The following is a 22,818-nucleotide window of genomic DNA, read 5'->3' on the forward strand; positions in this document are numbered from 1 at the left end:
TTCTCCACGCAAGCAACACGCGTGCAGGCCACGCTGCCTCCAAGTTTAACATATGGCTTACGAAAAAAGACGCCGTTTCGAGTGAAGTTCAGCAGATACACGCGCAGTATTTATTGCTGAATTCGGATGACTTAGGTGATCACCTTAATGTAGCGAAGGCTTTATAACGAAAAAAGAAAGAAAAGAAGAAAAGTAAAAAAGTAAACAAATTTAAGATGAATGAGCTGGCCTGAAATAATTCGCACTATACTTTGAAAAGTAACATTTAGCATTTAAATATATAAATTATAAAACCCAATAATGCATTTGAACAGTTCGGTTGAAGGAAACAGAAAGCGATACACAAAAGCTTTATGGGAATGCCGTGTATGCTTGCACGTGTCTTTTATTCTGCAATGTTTCATGGATTGGAAATGTTGGAAATTAATTGAATTAAGAAAAATGAAAGTCATCATATCTGTGACATTTTACGTACCTGCAAATGCGATTAAAATGAATAAAGATGACATGAAATCTCGGTCCAAATGTAAAACTGAAAATTGTCGTTCATTTATTTAAAAAAAAAGCTGTTCTGATAAAGCGGTATCACGTACAACAATAAATCATATCCCAATACTAAATGAATGAGTCCAATTACTTTCATCAAAAGAAACGAAACTGACAGAAAATCGCTTGAGAAATAATCATTTGGAGCATAAATAGCAGGACATAAAGGGGGGAAATTTACTGCAAAGCAAACACTTGTGTAGTCGTGGAATATATTCACTTTCGTAAGGCGGCAGTCCACTTCATGCAAAAATAAAATAAACTAAAAATAATAATCCCACTGATGTGAAAATATTTTGGAAATTAATACAGATGGTGAAAACGAATTTCTCCACCTTTTGACAATACAGTTGCATAAAGCGTTTTCAATAGGCATATTTATTCACCATTAACAACACATAGAAACAACAAAACAAAATACACCGACCGACTCATTTACAAAGATTAAAAATTGAAATCAATTTATATTGTTGCCTGGAAACTTTTTCAAAATACATCTGCACGGCATTCATTCACTAAACAGCCAGCGCCTTAAATTCCACACAAACTAAACTAAACCTCATAATGCACCAGATATGGAGGATTATAATTTAAATAGTGTGAAAACTTGGCAACCGCTGTGCCCGAAAGCTCAAATAAATCAGCGTGAGCGTTCCAGGACAAAAGAAGAAAATAATTTGGCGTGAGAAAAAAACTTTGTTCAAGGTGATGCAATTTATTTACACACGAGCGGCAGTGCCCCCAGAATCTCTCCCCCGATCCTCTCCCACTGCTTGGAATATTTGGTAGCGGTTTAATGCTTGTAAAACAACGAATACAATTAAATGTGCGTCAGGGGAACCGTCCCGTTCACGTGGGCGCTGCTCCCCTGGTAGTGCTGCGTGTGGAGCACATGCAGACGCCCTTGCACGGACGAGTCACCCGGCGCTTCCCCTGTGGGCAAGTACATGCTGATCATGTCCCGCAGGTCCCCCGAGGGACACGGCTGGCGCGCCGTGGACACCGGAGGACTCGCGCTCGGCTCCGACTTCACCAGGGGCCCCAGAGTTCCCCCGAGCGCCCCCGACACGGGTGACACGCCGGTGCTGTGGTGCTGGTGCGTGTAGCCCGTGATGCCCCCGTAGACCGGCGGAGACGCGCTCAAGTAGTTCTGGGAGTTCGAGATGGGGCTGTAAGATAAGGCGCTCATGTCGTACCTGTGCATGGGCTGCGGGTTGTGCGGGTGCTGGTGCGGGTGCGAGTGCTGGTGCGGGTGGTGGTGCGGGTGAGCGCCGGCGCCCGGGTGCTGCGTGTAAGCTAGCTGCGCCTCCTGCATCATGGCGTGAGCGGCCGCAGCCGCGGCGGCCACCTGTCCGGAGTAAGCGCCGTTCGGCCAACCGTTGACGTGCGCAGTGTACACGCCCGCGCTGGACCCCAGCCCCCCCCCAGCCGGGCTCTCCAGCCGCTGGCAGCCGCCCATCCCCGTCGCCGCGTTGCCGAGAAGTCCAGCGGCCAGCGAGTACTTGTCCTTCTTGAGCAATGTCTTGGTCTTCCTCCGCGGCCGGTACTTGTAGTCCGGGTGCTCCTTCATGTGCATGGCGCGCAGTCGCTTGGCCTCGTCAATGAAGGGCCGCTTCTCCGCCTCGGTCATCACCTTCCACTCCGCCCCCAGCCGCTTGCTGATCTCCGAGTTGTGCATTTTGGGGTTCTCCTGGGCCATCTTGCGTCGCTGGCCACGCGACCACACCATGAAGGCGTTCATGGGTCTCTTGATTCGCTCCTGGGGGACTTTGCCCCCGCCACCGTGGCCTCCTGGGTTGGACGGGTTGGTCTGTTGCACCGCGGGGGAGTGCAAGTCCGTCTCCATCATGAGGCTGTACATTCACCTTGTCTTGGCCGAATCACTCAGACTCGCAGAAACATTCACGCCCCCCGAGGATGCTGCCGGGGATAAAGAGCAGTCCGGGTCTCAGTAGGAAACTTGTTCCTCACTTCCCGGCCTTGCCCTTTTTGCTGTCATCCGCCTGGAAGAAGGCAGCCTGGGAGCCCAGCGTGCGTACGCCACTTTGTTCCGAGCTGTGTTGGCAAAAGTTAGCGGAGGGTGCCCGGGCCGCGCACAGACAGCCGCTAAATGAGCGCGGGCGGCCAATGGAGAAGCTTGAGCGGGGACGTCATTTGCATGCGCGGGCCCGGGCTTTTGTCCACGTCACAGCAGCGGTGTGTGCGCGCGTGCGTGTACGTGGTAGTATATCGAGACTTTATATTAACGAATTGCATCGATTATTGTGAACAAAAAAACGGTTCTTCATGATTTAATTTTCCTGTAATTCTGACTTGGGTGTAAATAGATGATGATACAAGAGATCAGAGAGTATGAATTAATCTCCACAAAATCACCATTCGATGACGTTTAATAAATTTCACGGTTTTTACAAACATTACAAAAGACCATTTAAAACGAAGTTCGACGAATTGGATGCTACAAATCGAATATGAATTAAATGACATCTGTTTTAAATCAATAATTAACTGCCGCATAATGAATGTTTGAAATTTCTGTGCCCTTTTGACAAACAACAGGCTCTGCTCTGCTCTCCCATTCCGAGCCACAGGTGCATTTTTCTCCAGTCTGTTGCTAGGAGACGGTTGACTGACGGCGCAGAGCACGTGCGGTTCAAAGCACCCTTTTGTTTCCCTCCAGTTCTGTGGTGAACATGAGAGAAAGATATTTAACACAAACACAAGCACACAAGCACGAACACACGCACATACGCGCGTACGCACACACGCACGCACAAACACGCGCACGCACGTCTTACAACAATGTTCATGGGTCAATGTGACGATGTTTTAATCATCCATAAACTATAACACAATGCTAATTTAATGCAATTTATTATTATTATTATTATTATTATTATTATTATTATTTGACAAAATGGAAACACATCTAGATTTCCAAATGCGTCAATGTGACCAACAATCAAGAAGGTTAAAAGAATGAAAATAAATGCAAAATCCTGCAGGCCTCCGGAACACCTTGTGACATTGACAGATTTGACACTCTTTTTTATGCAAGGGACTACTGTTCAAACATTGAATGTATATATTTTTTTTATTTCACTTTTGATCATGTGGGTGTCCTCTATTTTGATTCGCAACCATGTCTGCTGTGGCACATTAGTGTGTCGTGAGAGATTATCAGGTGTGACGCTATCAATTATTTTGACCCAAAATTATTTTCTATCAAAGTAAAAAAAAAAAAAACCGTGTCCATGCCATTCAGAAGCATCACAACACATTAGATGACAGAGTACATAACTTGAATAAAACACTTGGGGGGAAATCGTTTTGATAAAGAATCTGCTGTCATATTTTTTCTGATCCCAAAAATGTGCCTTGACTAGTTAAAGATTGGAAAACACTGTTCTAAGAAGCCAGCTGCCGCCTGCGGGGGCTCCCTATTCCTCCACTCCCTCACACCTGTTGGTTGCCGAGTGGCTGGATCAGAGATGCAGTGCATGTCAGTTTTTTGCATATTTTTCCCCTTTTTGTTTATTTTTGTTTTTGGCATTGTGACAAATAAAATAGACGGAGGTCAATTCACTACACAAGCTCTTGGATTCTATAGCTTCCTGAAATATGGTCCTGATTTGTTGGACCATCATTAAAAGCTACCCGCAGGCTTTCAAATCAGACATGAAGCTTTTGGGAATGTAAAGCTTCTACATACATTGAGTTATTTTTATTATTAATTCTGTCAACGTTTTTGTACGAAAATAGATCAGAAGTCATGTGTGGCAGACTGTTGGCCTGAGAGTGCATGTCGACATTTGGCAGTGGTCCCACTTGGATTTGGTATTTTCTAGAGCTCTTAAAATCGTTATCACTCCTCTTGTCCCTTCTGGAGCACCTGTTTGACACACTGCTTTAGCCAACTGAAGGCCAAGTGCGGGGAGACAGAAGACTGCAAGGTGGTGTGCTTCTTGTCTTGTGCTTTTTGCTTGGCCATCTACATTGGGACATCTCAAAAGTCTTGAGGGCTGAGTTGCAAGGGCGGCAGCTGTAACAACAACAAAAAGTGAATTAAGGGCAGCAAACATAAAATGGTACTCCATGGTTTTTCAAAATGTGATGTCTGCTTTTCTGGTTTCTATCATTCAATGTTGTTTTCTACTGCTGTTGTTTGCAAAATAATGACATGATGCCAAGTTTTAAGTAAATTGCGTGTCAGTGTTACTTAACGACCTTGCATACAACAGTTATGCTTTAGTGGTTTCCTGAAGCAATGCAAATTGTGTATCACATATTTGCCTGTTTTTCACCTCAAGTAGCCAAAACTGTCCAGCTATTCATGCATTCTCTGGTCTGCTTATTTTCACTAGGGTTGCGAGTGTACTTAATGGAGCGTAACACAGCTGACTTTGGGCGAGAAGCGGGGTACACCCTGGTCTGGTGTCCGGCCACTCGCAGGTACCCAAAACAACAAAAGTGTAATGCTTCCCAATAAACAATGTATATTTGTTTTTTATGGTGCTAGAAACGGTCTGTATGACATAGTTGGCCTTGAAGGGGTAATTGATCAATCAGATGTTAATAATAATCCCACAAACCCACACTTCAAAGGAATATCTGCTGTGCATTAGACGGCACAGGCAGTTGTTTTTTTGACACTCTGTCATAGCAAACTGTCAACTTCTGGAGCTCAGCTGCACTGACAGAGCATATGCACGCATGTGCGCACACGCATACACACACACACATTCACACCATGGCGCACGCACACACACACACGCACACCCCCACCCCAACACACACACACACACACGCACGCGCACACACAATCAGAGGTTCAAACTCTGACCTGAATGTCCTTCATACACTAATTTTAACATGGGAGATGCTCTAGGCTGTACAATATAATAGGCCCTTCAAACATCTGAGTGGTTAATAATATATAAAATAAAAAAGGAGGGTATTGGCGGATAAGGGTCATGGGAGATCAAATACGACAACTTACAATAAAGACCCAGTATTTGTGTTTGATAATTCCAAATAGCAGTAAGCTGCATTTCTTTACCGTACCATCTCATTTGTCATTTAAGTCGCAGCAGCATGTATGGTGCTCTCATGTCAATTCATATAATGTCCTCAAAATTGGTGTTGTGGTATTTGAATTTCATGAAATCATCTTCTGGTGATGGCTGTGTGCATCGGTACAGCACACACTTGAGCAGCTGCGATCATTTCTTTTGATAAATGATTATTCAGTGGATAAATCGGTGGAGTCCGATTTGCAGATTCATCATTTAAAGTACCATAGCGCACATAAAGAAAGACGCTCACTAAAATTGAAAAACTCAGAGACCAAATTTGGAGTAAACCCCCTATTTTACATTTAAACTTAATAAAATGCATACAAACACATTTTATGTCGCCTAATGTTTACACAATAAATAAAAACAAGATGAAAACAATTATAGCCTACAATAATATAAAATTCAATACCTCACAGCACAAAAGCTTATTTAATTTTGAAGTAGCAAGTAATTCTTTACTTTTACTACACATCTTGCACATACCAACTTTTAGCAATCTCTTTGTTTTGTTTTGTTTTTGAAACTGCATACCCTTGTGCATATTTCCGGTAGATTGCCAACTAAACATGTCTATGCGCTATATAAATAAAATTGTATTGTATTGTATTGTTTGAGAAATAAATACATTTTTTTCAGTTTGTACCCTTAAAGAAAGGCGCCATCCATTCTCTTAACCCACTTAGGCCATTTTGGGTTCATTGCATAACTAATCTGTAATTGCTAGTCTTTTTCTGTATTGGATGGACGCATACCTGACAAGGCCTTTTTAACTGTGCGCACACAGACTGTTTATGAAAATGTGACCGACCCCACATATCAATCAGCTGCTCTTCTATTGGCTTCCAGCAACAGCAAAGGCTTCAGGTTGCTTCCTCAGCCGATTCATCCATCCATTCTGTGAACTGCTTATTTGTGCTGGAACCAATCCCAATTGACCTGGGATGAGAGGTTGGTGACAACCTGAATTTGTTGAACAATGTTCCATCTAAGCTGCGATGTGAGCAATTGCGCACTGCTTTCACCTTCTCAGTGAACACAGTAAATACAGTGCAAACATTTCAACCTGTGCTGTATTTGCATTTCATATGTTCCTATTGTCCTCATATTAAGAAATTGAAAAATGTATCTGGCAAGCGGTTGACTGGGGAGGACAAAAAAAATAACTGAAATGCAAGGCAAGAGGCCACGTTGTGTAATCATTGTCACACTAACATTGCTCTCCGCTGAAACCAAACCTACGTTTATTTTAACTGGTCTTGAGTACATGACTTCTTTGCAGTGATATTTATGGACTTTACTAACATAACACTACGCTTGCACAGGGCTGGCTTTCAGACACGTTGAAGAAGAGCAAAAAGAAATGGTAAATCGTACACATTAGACCGATCTGATCCAATGGATTGAAATCATTGATGTTTAGCATTTCATGCAAAATTGCTGATGACATTACTTGCACAATCCATGTATGACATCATTCATCTGATCCGTGAAATAATACATTAGCAAGCACAACCTCACTTCACGTTCTGTACCGCTGTAGTGTATATGTGAGCTCGAAATCTATTTTTAGTCTTGGCGTGTGTTTTGTGATCACAAAGCTTTTCAGTTTGTGCTGACGGGCGGAAGTTCCACCTCAGTGCCCTCGACCATCCAATCACAAAGTGATAGCGTTTGTTTTTTTTCTTTTTTTGACTGGTAAAACGTCACAAAAACACACACAGAAAAAATATGTACAGTATGTGAGTTATTTATTTAATTTAAACATCTCTGTAATTCAAGATAGCTTTCATTACTCAGCACAAGTTAGGTAAACCTCCTGCCCATGAATATTCAGCAAATCACAACTGAAACCATGAGGCAGGCGTATTATTTGGACCAACAATTAAATAACTCCCTTATTGAGAGATGCTCTGAACTTTTGCTAAACAAGGATATGAGAAATACAACGATCATACCGAACGTGAGTTAAATGCAAGCGATTACATATAAAGTCAATACAGTTTTCATGGACAGGGCCGAATATGAAAAGTTACACCGGAGCCAAACAGCTTCGAGAAAGGGCTTAATATGTCACATAAAGGGCACGTAAAACGTGGACAAACAATTTAGGACAAAATAATCATGTTGGTCTGTAGGCACCAGGACTTGTACGACACAGCTAGCTTCCAATATGAGCCCAAAATGAGCAGGCAGCAAGAGCACAATGGGAAGCTTGTAAGTCAGCGTGTGTGGACTTGTAAACGATTGTTGAACGTATATAGCAATAGTATTAAGCAAAGATGAATGATGATGAAACCCCCAGCCACCTGATTGACTGGCGATGTATATTGCTATCCACTCATCATCTCACCAATTTGCCTCATAAGCAATTGTAGAAAATTGGCCCGATGCTGTGTGAGACTATTTCTGCACAACTGAAGCATATTACTGCGACTTACGTATTCTTGCAGCTCTGAACTGCTTTTGTCCTCACTGCACGAGCCGTAAATGAGCACACTTTGGCTGGCTTGGTCCAGGGCTGTAGCTAGTCATTTGTTGGCTGAATTTCAGATGTTGCTCGCCATTGGTCTGTGTCCACAGTGCCTGTGGACTCAACAATCAATCAATCAATCAATCAATCAATCAATCAATCAATCAATCAATCAATCAATCAATCAATCAATCAATCAGATTTTAATTGTACATAGCTATTTTAATACATTAAAATGCAACACAAAATGACTCTTCAAACGTACACGAAAGCACACAACTTGATGAAATATGTTAAAAAATACATGGCAAGCCACAGAGAAATCCTTTGAGGAAGGGGTACTCAAGGGGAGCTTATCCATGTTGATAGGCCCACATTGACCGGGATGTACCCTGCACATGGTGCAGTGGATCCTGGTTTAAGGAGCCTCCAGGAGGACACCCCCGTGAGATGGTCAGCCTCTGGCCTCCCATGAGGAAGCACTGGAGCGAAAATCTAAAAAACAAAAACAACAGAGTAATTTAAAAAAAAAAAAAAAAAACATCAACACTAAACAATAAAAGAAGGTAAGAACTAAAAGAAAGCACGGTTGGATAAAAAATAGTCCTAAATTAAAACAGTAAAAGAAATGATTTAAAATCTAACTAAAAGGATGTGTCTTGCAGCGTTGTTATCATCTTGGAATTTTTATTATAGTTGTTTTTTATTTCATTTACGTTTTTTTTTTAATATATATTTAGTTAGTTTGAATTACTTTTCAGGGTGGATTTGTTTGTTTTATTAGTTTCAGTTATTTCCAAAACACTTAGTTTTGGTAAGTTTTAGTATTAGTTTTTGTTTTTAAGTAAATTGGTGTTTTGTGTGCAACATTAGAAAAACACAATGGGCAGCGGCGGCACGGTGGCCGACTGGTTAGCACGATGTCCTCACAGTGAGAGACAGCATCGGGTGTGGGTTCAATCCCGGCTCCGGCCATCCTGTGTGGAGTTTGCATGTTCTCCCCGTGCCTGCGTGGGTTTCCTCCCACATTCCAAAAACATGCATTGTAGGCCGATTGAACACTCTAAATTGCTCCTAGGTATGAGTGTGAGCGCGGATGATTGTTCGTCTTTGTGTGCCCTGCAATTGGCTGGCAACCAATTCAGTGTGTCCCCCGCCTACTGCCCGAAGATAGCTGAGACAGGGTCCAGCACCCCCCGCGACCCTAGTGAGGAGAAGCGGTATAGATGATGGATGGATGGACAATGGGCAGCATTGGGTAGAAAAAAGGCATGTCATCATCCACACCGCTTATCCTGAACAGGGTCGCGGGGGGGAATGCTGGAGTCGATCCCAGCTGACAACGGGTGAAAGGCACACCACACCCTGTACAGGTCGCCAGCCAGTCACAGGGAAGACATAGACACCGTCACAGAGGGGGAATCGATCCCACGCTGCCCGCATACAACTCAGGCGGATGTACCACTACACCATCAGCGACATTCGAATACAATTGTGCCAAAGGTAATTTTTCTTTTACTAAAATAACCCTGGTGTCTAGAGTCCGCGCTAAAAAGAAATAGTATTTGCCCACCTGATGTCCTCGGGCAGGCTGTTCCATAGCCAAGGACCAGAATGGTTGAATACAGCCACACCGTGTGTTCTGGTTCTAACCCTAGGAATAAAAACGATCAACAATAAAATCACAAGATGCATGTAAAATGTCATAAGGAGAGCTCTTTAGAATCTTAATAAAATTCGCAACCACCTCAGAAGTTAGGTAGCATGTCCTCACTGTTCTCAGCGGCTCAACCTGATGACTAAAACTCGTGATGTTAAAATACACCCAGTAGTGGTCTGACACAGCCAGGTCAGCAACAGAGGACCCATCAACGAGCAGGTCCAGGGTGTGTCCTCTGTTGAAGGTCGGCTGTGAGACATGCAATTTCTTGAAAAGTTCAAATATTCTTTCGATGGTGGGTCAGAGATCTTGTCAATGTGCATATTGAAATTGCCAGTTATTAAAATTCTGTTATAAGTGGAATGTAAAATCGATAATGACTCGCTCATAAAAGAAGTAGCGTGATGGGGTCTGCAGATAGTGGAAAGAAGAAAATAGGAGGACTGCTAAAAACAAAGGCATGGTGTTCCAAGTTAAATACCTGTTAAAATGATCTCCTCCTCTTTTACCATCACTGGTAGAAAATCACAAAGTTAAAAATTGATGGCGAAGCCTCAGTGATAGTAACTGGAGCATCCTTTTTGTAAAATCAGGTCATTTATGATAAAGTTCAGTCTGTATATATTATCTTTGGGTCAAATGCTTCAAAATGCCAATGTTAGCTATTACTGTTATGCAGATGGCACACATTATATCAACTGTATAAATGCCCAAAATTATAGCAGTTTGCTCAGCATACTGTGTCACTGGCTAGAGCAAATTAATACTGGAGGAACCAAAATTTCCTTCAGCTAAAACCAAATTGTTTTCGGCAACAAAGAAAAGAGGATTGCTGTTAGAAAACACCTGGATTTACTGTCTTTGGAAACCAAAGACCAAGTCCAAGTCTGCTGATTGACTCAGACCTGACTTTCAGCCCTCATAAAAAAAAAAACAATCACTCAAACAGCCTTTACCAGCTGAAAAATAAGTCCAGACTTAAGGGTTGCATGCTCCAAGAAGACCTGAAGAAATGTATCCAAGCTTTTATCTTCAGTAGACTAGATTATTGTCACACTCTTTTTACTGGGCGCCCTCAAAAGAGCATCAAAGAGCTGCAGCACATTCAGAATGCTGTAGCTCGGGTTCTGACCAGAACAAAGAGATCAGAATATTTTACTCCTGCCCTAAAGGCTTTACATTGGCTCCCAGTTCGCTGGAGAATAGATTTTAAAATTCTGCTACTGGTCTATGAATCACTGAATGGTTAAAGCCCTTGACCTGATTCAAGAAATGCTGATTGAAAGCAAACCCAGCAGAGCTCTGAGATCTGCAAACTTGGATCAGTTAGTGGAACCCAGAGTTCCAAGCAAACATGGTGAAGCTGCATTTAGAGTGCGTCTAACGATGCTATGACAGTGGTTGGGGGGCACAGAGGGATGGGAATGAGTGCCAGGGGTCCCATAGACTCCCGGAGAGATTCCTGACCCCGTCGTCCAAACTGGTGCTGTCGAGGCCGGGTGGCAGCTGAGGATGGCACCGGTGAGTGTCACCGATGAGGTGGTCCACTCGAGCAACCATAAATATTGTGAATACTGTGCTGCCACCTGGTACCCCACTGATGACCCAATAACGGGGCGGGCGTCAAACCTTTTCACGCCCTGGAAATGTGCGCGTTATTTTACAATATTATATTTTGTTTTAGAAATGAACTTCCTTGAGATGCCGTTATGTGAAAAGTGCTATATTCTTGACCATCGCGGAGCACTATAAAAAATAACATTTAAAAACCCTGAAAACCTGCAATAGAGCGGACTCATAAATGGACGAAATGTTATCGCGCGAGGAAGAATATGTATTGCACAATGTTAATTTCTGTTTAAACTAAATTTTTATAATACCGTATGTGTCCCTTATGCCATGATATCCATATTTTTTTTCTTTTTTTAATAATAATGAAATGATAATTGAACATGTATGCAGTGTGACGGACCATAGAAAATATTCAAGAATAAAAATAATATTAATAATAATTAAAAATAAGGAAATTTACTGCTCACCCAAGCGTGAGATGAACAATTTAGTTGCATAGAGCTGTCTGAAATTTTAGGGAAAAAATGTCACCATTTAGGGGCAGTGTGGAGAAGAATGGTACTCGCCAATGTGCAACGTTTGTGCTCGTGAAAAAAAATATGTTAATTAAAAGATTCAGATTTTTTTATTTTTTCCTCCTCCATGCCATGGTGGTCATGCTGTATTTATCGCATGGACCACAGTCTACATTGTCCAAGGAATAAGCAGGGAGTTTGTGTGAATGCTCAAACACCTGGAAAATTACAAGGAAACATTGGTCCCCAGCCAGTTGCAAGACTCATGTAGACAAACAATCACTCACACTCACATCCAACCTGTGGATAATTTTACGTTTCCGGTTAACCATGCATGTTTTTACCATTTGGGAGAAAACCAGAGTACTTGAAAAAAAACATATCGGCACCAAGAGAACATATAAACTCTACACAGGAAGAATTTGAACCCGGATTCAAACCCAGAACCTCTAAACTGTCTGAACCAGTCGCTAAACTGCCATACAATATCAAAATGGCACCAGGCATATTTACCATTCATAACATTTGAGCAAACATTTTTCATGGTTTTGTTTTTCATGAAAAAAGTAATTTTTACTTGCAACAAATTAAACCATTTTGATGAGGACAACAATGCATACATGAAAAAATGTATTCCCCAAAATACTGATACTACTTTCCAAGTCAACTAATGAAATCAACAATGCTTAGAAGCAAAGAATTCTGATTGGATTTTTTTTTAGTCTTTGACTATTTGAATGAATCAGTATTTTGCATCCTATATTATGTTATCTTGTGTTAAAGTAGCCACATGCACTCAACCCTTTTAAGCATGTGCACTCATTATTTTATCATCATACCTTGTCCTCTAATTGATGTCTAATGAATCGTCAGCTCTCACTTTGCAGTTGCACTAATGGCTTTTTGTCTGTATGCTGGAGGGCGTTGATTCGGAAATACTTGGAGATTTTCTCGTCCATGTAGTGTGTGAGAGAATTGCTAAATTTGGTCTGACATGGGGCTCTTGTGTGCATGTTTAAATGTGTTCACATTGCATAGTTTCATTGCCTCTATCACTTTCTTGTTCTTTCTCTCTCTCTCTCTCTCTCTCTCTCTCTCTCTCTCTCTCTCTATATATATATATATATATATATATATATATATATATATATATATATATATATATATATATATATATATATATATATATATATATATAAATATATAAGTCTTTATCCCTCTCTCTCGCACCTGTGCTCACACGTGCACACACATAAACTCACACAGGACACACGCACGCACACCCCCGCACACACTCATGCACACACACCCACAATTAATTCAATTAGTGTATGGTCCAAGGATGAGGAGGAGCGAGTGGCCTCAGTAAGTAAACACTTAGCTGTCATACAGTCATCTTAAAGCAAAAAACAAACAAACAAACAATCAAACACCTATTGTTTCGTAGTGTTGGAACAGTGGAAGACTTGCAACAATTGTAAACCTTTAAGGTATTTATTTGTTCAGATTCTCTAATCGCCAGGATTTAAACAAGTAGCCACTGATAAGATTATTGAAAGACGAGAAGAGACGGAATGAAGATGTAACTTTGATGGAATGAAGTAAGCAGCGAAGGAGGAGGGCTGCCTAGGGGGATGGTGTTTCGGGGTGGTGCCCCCTCTTTGTCGGGTTGATGGGTGGGTGTTTAGTAACCCCAGCGAAAACAGATTAGTCGAGCAAGAAATGGATTACCGAGGATGATAGTCCCATTGAGAGACCTGAGAAAGTTGCTGCTATTGCATGAACACGCAAACACACACCCCCACGCACACACACACAACACGCACTGGGCAATAAATTTTTTACCAAGCAAAGTGTCAGGCACATTAATGTGCATATTTAACAGCACAATTTGAAATACATTAATAATTCACGAAAAAAAAGCATTTGTTGCCTGTCCACGCTTCAGAAAATCGGAGTTCTACCATGAAATATAATACCTTAAATATTTTAGAAGTGTATATTATATATTGTATTTTATTAATATAGTCTGCGGTCAAACCGAATGCAAGTTGAGCATTTCTGGCTGTGCGTTTCCATATACTGTATAGTGAATGCAGTGCACGAGGTCTGGGTTAAATGGGTGCCGGACACTGTGGATGACGTTTGAAGCTTCTTCGCCTGATAGGGACAAACGCCATAAATACAGCCATGGAATGACATCCCCTCATGACTTATAAATAATAAGACCGTGTATCCCCTGCATCTCTCGAACACGTAAGAAATTGTTTTCCAAAGGCTGCACTGCTGCGTGGTGAAGCTCGTCGGCAAATTTGCCTCATGTGATAAGAGACTGAGACGTTCTTGGTCGCTACTGTGTAAATTGCTGTTTGGCATTATTTGAGGAGGAATAAAGTGTCTACTGGTGTTGAAGTTAAAAAAAAGTGTTTTTTTTTTAAACCCTTCTGTGTGACCTCTTCCTTTGCAAATACCCCATGTCATAACTTGGAGACCCATGGCTTTTAATACTGGACTAGGACCCCAGCCTGCACGAATAGCAACTGAATCCCATCAGCACATTCAAAACCAAAACAAGAGCAAACTATAGTAAGATGAGCATTTTTAAAACACCTACTTGAGTATCAATAATGTGAAGAAAATTGGACAGTGCGACAAAGCATAAAGTGGAAGAAACTATTTTTGCTTCAAAATTTGAATGATCTTCATTCACCAGTGTTTAGTAGTGTCACCAATTTTCGAACACCCTCTCATTTCACTCGAACCATCTCCTATTTTGTTTTCTTGACAAGGTTTGTGTACCGTGTCAAATGTGATTTTTAGTATGTGCCGTGGGTTGATGAAAAATAGATGGCAGGCCGCAAATGGCCCCCAGGCCGTAGTTTGGATAGGGCTGACAATATCATTGTGATCTGTGAGCCCTGAGAAGTATACAAGAGAGCCAGCTTCCAATGGCAGCCGTGGCCGAGCAAAAAAGTCTGCGCATCTGGCAAGTATATTGACATGTCGACAGCTGTGGAACTGTCAACCAAGATTTCTGTGAAATCCTACAATAATCTTATTTACTAACGTTTCCTGTTTTTGTTACTGTTACGTTGAATATATATTTTTTGTTGAATTTATTTGTGTATAGTCTCAACGTTCCGTTAACATCAATTCCCTGTGGCTATATTTAATTTGTGAATTCACTCTTTCAGTATTTTTAGGCAAATGAAGAGGTTCAGTTCAATAAAAACAATGACATTTCAAAAATTGCCTGAGATTGCCCAACACACATTTCGAGTAATTCAATATATGTATAATCAGATTTAGTGTTTGGGGGGAAAACAGAAATTCACGTTAATCTTGAGAGCCACGGGCATATATCACCCATCAATTGGACTGGCCCTTCTAATTGCATTACATTAAAACATGAAAATGTTTTGGAAAACATTTAAACAACGTCCTCAATGCATTTTTATAATTACAAGATAGCTTTTGATTGATCCTGAAATTCAAGTGTTACAGCAAATTGATAACAATGAATAAATAAATAATTAAATAAATACGAAACACATATGTTTTTTGAAGAATTGTTGAATTGTTTTGGTTTACAAAAAAGTGACATGGTTGGCGTAGCAGCAAATTTAAAACGGATGAGAGGCGTTGTTTCGTAGAGGTTAATCATTATCATTAAAATAGCTTTATCCTTCTTCTGTAATTTAGTACAAACACATTCATTATTACCCTTTCAAAATTCAAGTAGTTCTCCTGCACTATAAGGAGGCATATGGTGACCTTTATGACGAATGCTACCAGTATGGCTTTCATTGTTCTTTTTATTTGTATGTGGACTGCTGTAGCTTTGTATCAACAGTCCCTGGAATATATATATCGTTTCTTCTTTAATTCGTTCAAAACGTCAATAATCATTTCAGGTTTTAGAAATACTGTGAGGATTGGCGTTTGTTACATCCATCATATTGTGAGACAAAAATCAGTCACAAAGCTTCTCCTGTCAAATGTCACTCAGTGAGTGGATTACAAGGTTTGCACACATAAATAAATGAGAAAATACACCAATTTTTGCATTATTACTGACATTTACCTCTGAGTTTTCATGTTACACCCCCCCCTGCTTAAAAGAGGATGGGGGTCATTCTCTCACTCCCCCCACCTCACTCGCTCCTTCCCTTTCTCCCACATGCTAAATTAGGCATTTTGCTGCTGCTGCTGCTGCTGTTGAAGAGGAGGAAGAATGAGGACTTCCTGCAGAGGGCCTTTAAGTGCAGTACCGAGGAGCCCCCAGCCCCCACTTCCCTGAGTCGCTACAGAGTTCTCTCGCTCATCCTAAATGGGGTCAAGCTCTCTTGCTTTCAAAGAGCAGCAGCCCTCCAACTGCCCTTTTTTCCATCTCATCATATTTTGCACCCTCACTCCCTCACTCCGTCTCACGTGTACTTTGCCACACCAATCGAACATGTCACTGGACTGCTTATTTGACAACAGATGCGATCACTGGCTTGATCAACGCTGAACACACACAAGGAGGAAAATCAAATCCAGGCACATGTAGTGTTTAGGCAAATTAGTGATGAAACAATCATTCAATTGTACAAAAGATGCAAACTCCTATTATGGGATTGACTAATTTCAAAAAGCACAAGCTACTCTGAAACATTAAATGTCCTAACAGCAGTTGAACATTTGATTTTCCAGCTAATGTCCAAATGTTCTTTTGGTCCTTGTGTTTGACTGTTCTTTGCAAAAGCAGACGCAGCGCAAACAATGCACCAAAATTTAAATACGAGATCGAATCATTAAAGAAATTTCAAGCATGCCTGATAAACACACACACATGGCCTCTGTATGTCAGGAGTAGCAGCATACCTCCCTTCTTCTCAGCAGGCCTCCATCCTGCAGTTATCACCTGCTGGAGCATGGCAGAAAAAAAATTATAGAAAAGGGCAAAGCGCTAATTCCACCAAGTTTCCATCTGTATCTTCACAGCTGTAATTTAAGTTGTGGGCAGCTGCAATAAGAGAGGCTAAGCAGTGTTATTTGCGTCAGCATCTTTCCATGCTTCCCTCTCCTGTTGCTCGAAAGAGATCTTCCTGAGCCTGAATGCCACTGGCGAATGTCAGCGAAACTCTCAGCCCTCCTCGGACCCCCAACTCGCTTTTATTTAATTTGTCTGTATAATGGCCGTGAATGAAACCCAGGCATTTGGGAGGGGCAGGCCGCTCAGCCAAAGAGAAACAATAAATTTTGATTGGCTTCTCCCTTTTTGAAAATGACTTTCAAAGTGTGATTTCCTATTGTTGGGGCAGAATAATGCTGAACAATGCGGCTGGGGGTCGGGGGTTTAGTCTTATACATGCAAGCTGATATTGAAGGGGCTTTTGGGCAGTGTTGTCCGCTGTGCACTGGATAACCCTCCAGGGCAGCGACCGGGCCTGGGTTTAGCCTCATAATGGGAGGCCTTTAGCTACCATTGTGGCGGCTGTGTCAACAAAGAGGCCGCTGGGAGTTGCCTGGCATGGCGGGGTGGAGAAAAGGCCTTTTATGCCTTCCCTATTCAGACGCAACGAGGAATGGAACAAGTGCGACGTTATCACAACAGTTTATGGCACCACGGCTCTGTCTTGTCTGTGTGGTGGGTAGTTTGTGCATCTGTCAACGGTTTGTGCAGAATAGTGCTCACTTTACTATGAAGATTAATTCTTCTTCTAACATTTCAGTGCTTACTTTTATGTGGCAATGATTTGGAGAAGACATGGGCTCAGACGGCATTGGGGACAGTGTAGGCTTGGGGGTGTTGGGACACGTCTCCCTCAGATTTATGATGATAATTTTTGTGCCCTCGACTTTTCGCCACATATGTGACAACAATTTCTGGTATAACTGAGGATATTCAGGCTACATAAGAGTTGTGCTACGACAACTGATGTATTGAAGTTACACAAGATTTTTATACCTGGATCAGAATTTTAATCACCCCTCATACTGAGGTTGGATCTCCAACTTAGCAAAGTAGGCACATTTTTCAAGTGGGATATATAATTAAAACACTAAAGTTACATTTGTTCTGTTATGTTTTGTTGTACATTTGTAAAGTTGAGAAAAGCTGGGAGCCCTCAACTCTGCCACTATGGTGTCACACACTCCGCCCACACATGGATGGATAGATGCACAATAATCATACAGTAAATATATATATATATATATAGTGGCGTCATAGATCAGTGGTGGAGTGATTGATCGTCTCTAAAACAAGTGGTTGGGGGTTCGACCGACAACCAAGCTGAATGAGGAATCGGTGTTAGGTACTATGAGTACCAAGTGTATGCGCTAGACAAGTGAAAGCTCATTTACCGATATTACACTGATATAACAAACTATGTGACCAAAGTGAGATGTGAATTCATTTGGACAGAAATTTGATTGATGAATGCTAATTTTATCACAACTCTCCAGTCCTTTGCCTGCTGTCCGTACGGTTCTGTCAGCGTGGCTGCAAAAAGAAATGCACACAGGCTAAGGTCCACTGATTCTCCGATGATATGATTGACTGTTGAATAAACAAATGGCAGAATAATGTGGGCTTTAATGCCTTTCGATAGGCGCTTTGGCATTAAGCTTGGTCGCCTGGAGCGGGCTTCATCATGAACTGCTGCAGCCGTTAAGTGACTGACAGAAAGTTCAACAAGTGGCAGAATAATAAAAAACCATTATGACTTTTGAGACACTATAATTACGGCCAGGGCGTTGCACGCACTCACCCGTGCGTCTCTCAACTCATGTCAAGAATGGAATGTGATCGACAGGAAAATCAACATATTGTTGTTTTATTTTCAATTCTGATAGGCCTTCGACAACTGTTCTCCCACGGGCTTCAGCACAGGTAAGCCCAATGGTAAAGGTGGGTCTGGCTGGGGGGCCCTAAACAGTTGCTTAAGGAGGTTATAGGCTGGCTAGGCCCTGGCAAGGGCCAAAAAGGCACGCTTGGTTTTAGTTTGTTGTGGAAGAACCCAAGAGTCCTCAACCCTTTGAATCATTTGCGAAGAATCAGAACAGAGATGTGAACTAACATCTGTGACCTCAAAAAATTAAAGATCTGGCACTTACTCGGATTGACAGTCTACTTTCACTTGTTTTAATGAAGTTGTTGGATTTCCCTGAGTGCATGTAAACGTCCTGACTGTCAAGCCATTCATCCATCCCACTCCAGCTAGGAGAAGACTTGTTTGCTAGGGATTCTGGTCCCTCTTGCAAACACATCCACACAAATGTACTGAGATGAGGCAACCTTAAGAGAGCAGGCGAAGCTGTACAAATAGTGGCATCGACACACGCACACGACGCCTACACATGGATGTAAATACACACACTCAGGGCAACTAGCCTGGTGGCGGTAATAGCCTCTTGAACCAGCCTGGACATTAAATAAATGCATGCAAAGTTGTACACACAATATTGACGACAGTCTCAAAACATGGAGTCTGGTTCTTTTATCTCAGTTCAAACTAATGAGAACATTTTGATATTGTACTGCATCATTTTTTTATGCAGAGTGTACCCCAACTCTCATTGAAGTCACTCGTGATAAGCACAAACTCATCTGCAGCCCAAATGCAGTCAAGTGTTTGAGAAAATGGATGGATGGATTATTTTTGTGACCTTGTGTGAGTGAACAGCAGAAGTGTAGAAAAACTGGCAGGCAGGTGGGACGCTACTGGATGGTGTTTGTTTATGACTGGACCAGTGTCAGCGTTTTTGCTGCTGCTGTTGGTAGACACAGCACCCACGAGAGAAGCGCCAGTCAGCATGGAAAGCAAAAGAAGGCAGGACAGAATGTCTGCAAAAAACACACTGGAAATGTCTTTGCATGTGTTACTATCATCATGCTGTATATATATATATATATATATATATATATATATATATATATATATATATATATATATATATATATATATATATATATATATATATATATATGTATATATATGTGTGTGTGTGTATAAAAAAATACAAATATATAGAAACAACAGACACACGTGTTGTGTGGTGATCAGTGAAAAACAAAGAATATGAGCCACATGTCATCGAGGGCTGTGGGACTGAAATGTTTCTGACAACTCTATGCCGCTTGCTTGCATGAGACAATGGAGCGTGGAGACGCCGCAGGAAGAGGAGGAGGAGGCGAGCCGGCGTGTGAGCCAAACTCAGATAGCGGGGATTTTGAACACCGCTCCCGGCGATTAATCTCGCCGGCCTATGTTCTCTGCCAAACATGATGGTTGAACTTCTATTCACATGGACCAAACTAACGCACTATCGTGCTGTGCTTCGCCAAAACATGGCTCAACGATCACCTATCCAGTTTCCATCTTCACCAAGCGGACCATGTCACGGCACAAACATGGAAGTCAAAAGGTAGCGGGATGTTTTTCAACGAGAGATTTTCACTCACTTTTCACGGGGCTGCAGCCTGTACTTGGAGTCGCTATTTCTAAACTGTAAGTCTTTCTACTCACCACGTGAGCTCTCATCCTTTGTATTCACCGGCGTTTACATCCCACCACAAGCTAATGCTAACTTGAGGCAACAAACGCTGGCTGACCAAGTAAACAAACTCAAGCTAAAGCACCCAGAATCACCTTTGATCATCCTAGGTGATTTTAATAGAGCACAACTAAACCATTAACTACCAAGATACGAGCAGTACTTTGATTATTTCACCGGGGAAGGCAAAACTCTGGACCATTGCTACACAACACAGAAAGACAGGCAAAGACTGAAATGTACAAAACCGGCTGTTAAAAGTGAAAATAGATGCACCTACGAGGCAAAGCTGGCTTTACAGCAGGGGTCTCAAACTAAATTTACCTGGGGGCCACTAGAGGCAGACTCTGGGTGAGGCTGGGCCGCATGAGGTTTTCCCCAAGAAAAAAATTTTAAAAAATCTAATCTTCTCAAATGTCTTTATTTTTATTTTTTAACACAAAATAAGATTTAAAAATAAATAAGGAATTAATAAGAAAATAAATAAGGAATTAATAAGAAAATTAATCAGTAATAAATAATAATAATAATAATAATGAGTCAAATGTCTGTATTAACAGTTCTTTAATCTTCTTCTGATCATGAATTGTCCTGAACATGAGTGGAACATTCATCAATCAAACCCCTACTAAAACATCGAAAAAAAATTACAATCCTACCCTCGTTTTAAAGCTGAAGATGTGCCCAACAATAATCCGCGGTTCAATTTTATCCACTGTGACCAGGTAATCCTACATTTTATAATTAGTCCCGTCTGTGCTAGTGCTGATGCAAAGCTCCGTCAGACTGCACATCCTGTTCGCGCATGGGTCTCCTGTCAATCAAATCAAAATAGCAGAGATCCTAAGCATAAACCATAGTTCTGGGATGAGTAGGCCTACTTCTGTAGTTATAAAGCTTTAATTACACTGTAGTTAAAGCTTTATAACTACATATCAAATTCGCGGGCCGCACGAACATTAAACTTTCATAATAAGGCGGGGGCCGCAAGCCCGCGGGCCGCGGGTTTGACACCCCTGCTTTACAGGAATGTTGAGATTGCACTTACCGACACTGTAACATCATATATCAGTTTCAGCAAGGACTTGTGTGACCTTCCACTCGTTTGGCAAGAACAATCCACTGCCAAACTCAGCCAACTTCGAAAAGCAATAGATGCAAATATTAGGAGAGCAGACAGGGCACTGTACAAACGGCCCCGACACCAGTTGACAAAGGAAATTAACATCGCGAAGAGAAACTATGCAGAAAGGCTGAGAAAAGAGTTTTCTGCTAATGACTCTGTGTCCGTGTGGAATGGCCTGAATCTATTACTAACTGCAAGCGACCATCCAATAAGAGACTGCCTGACGATCTGTACATGTTTTACTGCAGATTTGAGAAGGACAACTACACCCACCCACCGCCTGTCTGGTGGGTTTATTGTACCTTTTGCCGTCCAATGGATTTAATTTTTCTGCCTATCAGTATATACCACTGGCATGTCTTGACATGTTTCTGATTAATAAAAATATCAAAATAATAACACAATAGCAACAATAATATTAATCATTTATAAAAAATTGTGTGAGAATATTTACTGTTTTCATTTCTTCAGTTTTTACCAAACTATACAAGACAATTAATTTTCCCAAAAGTCTGAGTGTACCGAACCGAAAACGATGACCACAAAAGTGAGATTGTGAAATATGAACCAAATCGCTGATTTATTGAACCATTCTTCTCATTTTCGCCCATCTCCTCACACTGATCATTAGAGACTGTTGTTATCTTGTATAGGCCTACACATGTACGCACTTCACCTGCACACATCTATACACACACCCAGCTAATGACAAGCCCCCTCCCCGGCTGACCTTGTGACCCTCATCAGAGCAACAAAGAGACAAAGAGCGGTGGCAGGACAATAAGATGGAGAGGTTGCTCCGGGTGACGAGATAAAAGTGGTGACACGGCGACAATGGCGTGATCACAAATGCGGCATGGAAACAGTGCATAGGAGAGAGTGGGAAGAATGCACTGATGGCTCCAAATTCAACTTGATTCAAGAAGTGAGCAAAGACCACTGCAGTAAAGAGTCTCAACCTTACATAGGATATGTTTGTCATGCATGTCAGATTCAGATGTGTTCATATTAATTACTGCTTTGTGACTTAATTACTGTTGCATGGAACTCCAGAAAGTTGAGTCGGTGTCAGTCAGTGGCTCAATAATAAAAAATTACTTAAAACAAATAATTTGATTTAATCACATGTTTAACAAAAAGATTATGAGGGAGACAGATTGAGCCTGAAGCAGATCATTTGTATTGCATAGCCATTGTGTGGCGGTTCTGAGAACCGCGTGGAAGGAAGACTGGACCCAAGAGCAAGCGTGGATGGTTGAGGAGGATTTATTGAAAGGAACGGGGGAAGGGGAGCGGGTTCGGAGACC

General features: G+C 41.7%; 1 protein-coding gene across 7 annotated transcripts in view; it reads right to left on the minus strand.

The window, feature by feature from the left end:
- Nucleotides 1-367: 367 nt before the first annotated feature.
- The window catches only part of sox1b (SRY-box transcription factor 1b), a 74,966-nt gene continuing 52,515 nt past the window's right edge, over nucleotides 368-22,818 (minus strand). Inside the window, exons 1-6 of one of the 7 annotated variants that reach the window (XM_088289271.1) lie at nucleotides 16,708-16,961; nucleotides 9,668-9,748; nucleotides 8,486-8,589; nucleotides 8,063-8,207; nucleotides 4,439-4,588; nucleotides 368-3,228 (exon numbers count right to left, since the gene is read on the minus strand). In XM_088289271.1, coding sequence (XP_088145397.1) covers nucleotides 1,367-2,407 — 1,041 coding nt within the window. In that variant the 5' untranslated portion in view covers nucleotides 2,408-3,228; nucleotides 4,439-4,588; nucleotides 8,063-8,207; ... (1 more) ...; nucleotides 9,668-9,748; nucleotides 16,708-16,961 and the 3' untranslated portion in view covers nucleotides 368-1,366. Of the gene's footprint in view, nucleotides 3,229-4,438; nucleotides 4,589-8,062; nucleotides 8,215-8,485; nucleotides 8,590-9,667; nucleotides 9,749-16,707; nucleotides 16,962-22,818 lie in introns of those variants that run through there. The other 6 variants (XM_088289275.1, XM_088289270.1, XM_088289273.1 and 3 more) reach the window with 6 other exon arrangements.

Source organism: Idiotropiscis lumnitzeri, chromosome 3 (assembly GCF_059441095.1).
Source record: "Idiotropiscis lumnitzeri isolate Australia: NSW breed Sydney's pygmy pipehorse chromosome 3, RoL_Ilum_1.0, whole genome shotgun sequence".
Lineage (NCBI taxonomy): Eukaryota > Metazoa > Chordata > Actinopteri > Syngnathiformes > Syngnathidae > Idiotropiscis > Idiotropiscis lumnitzeri.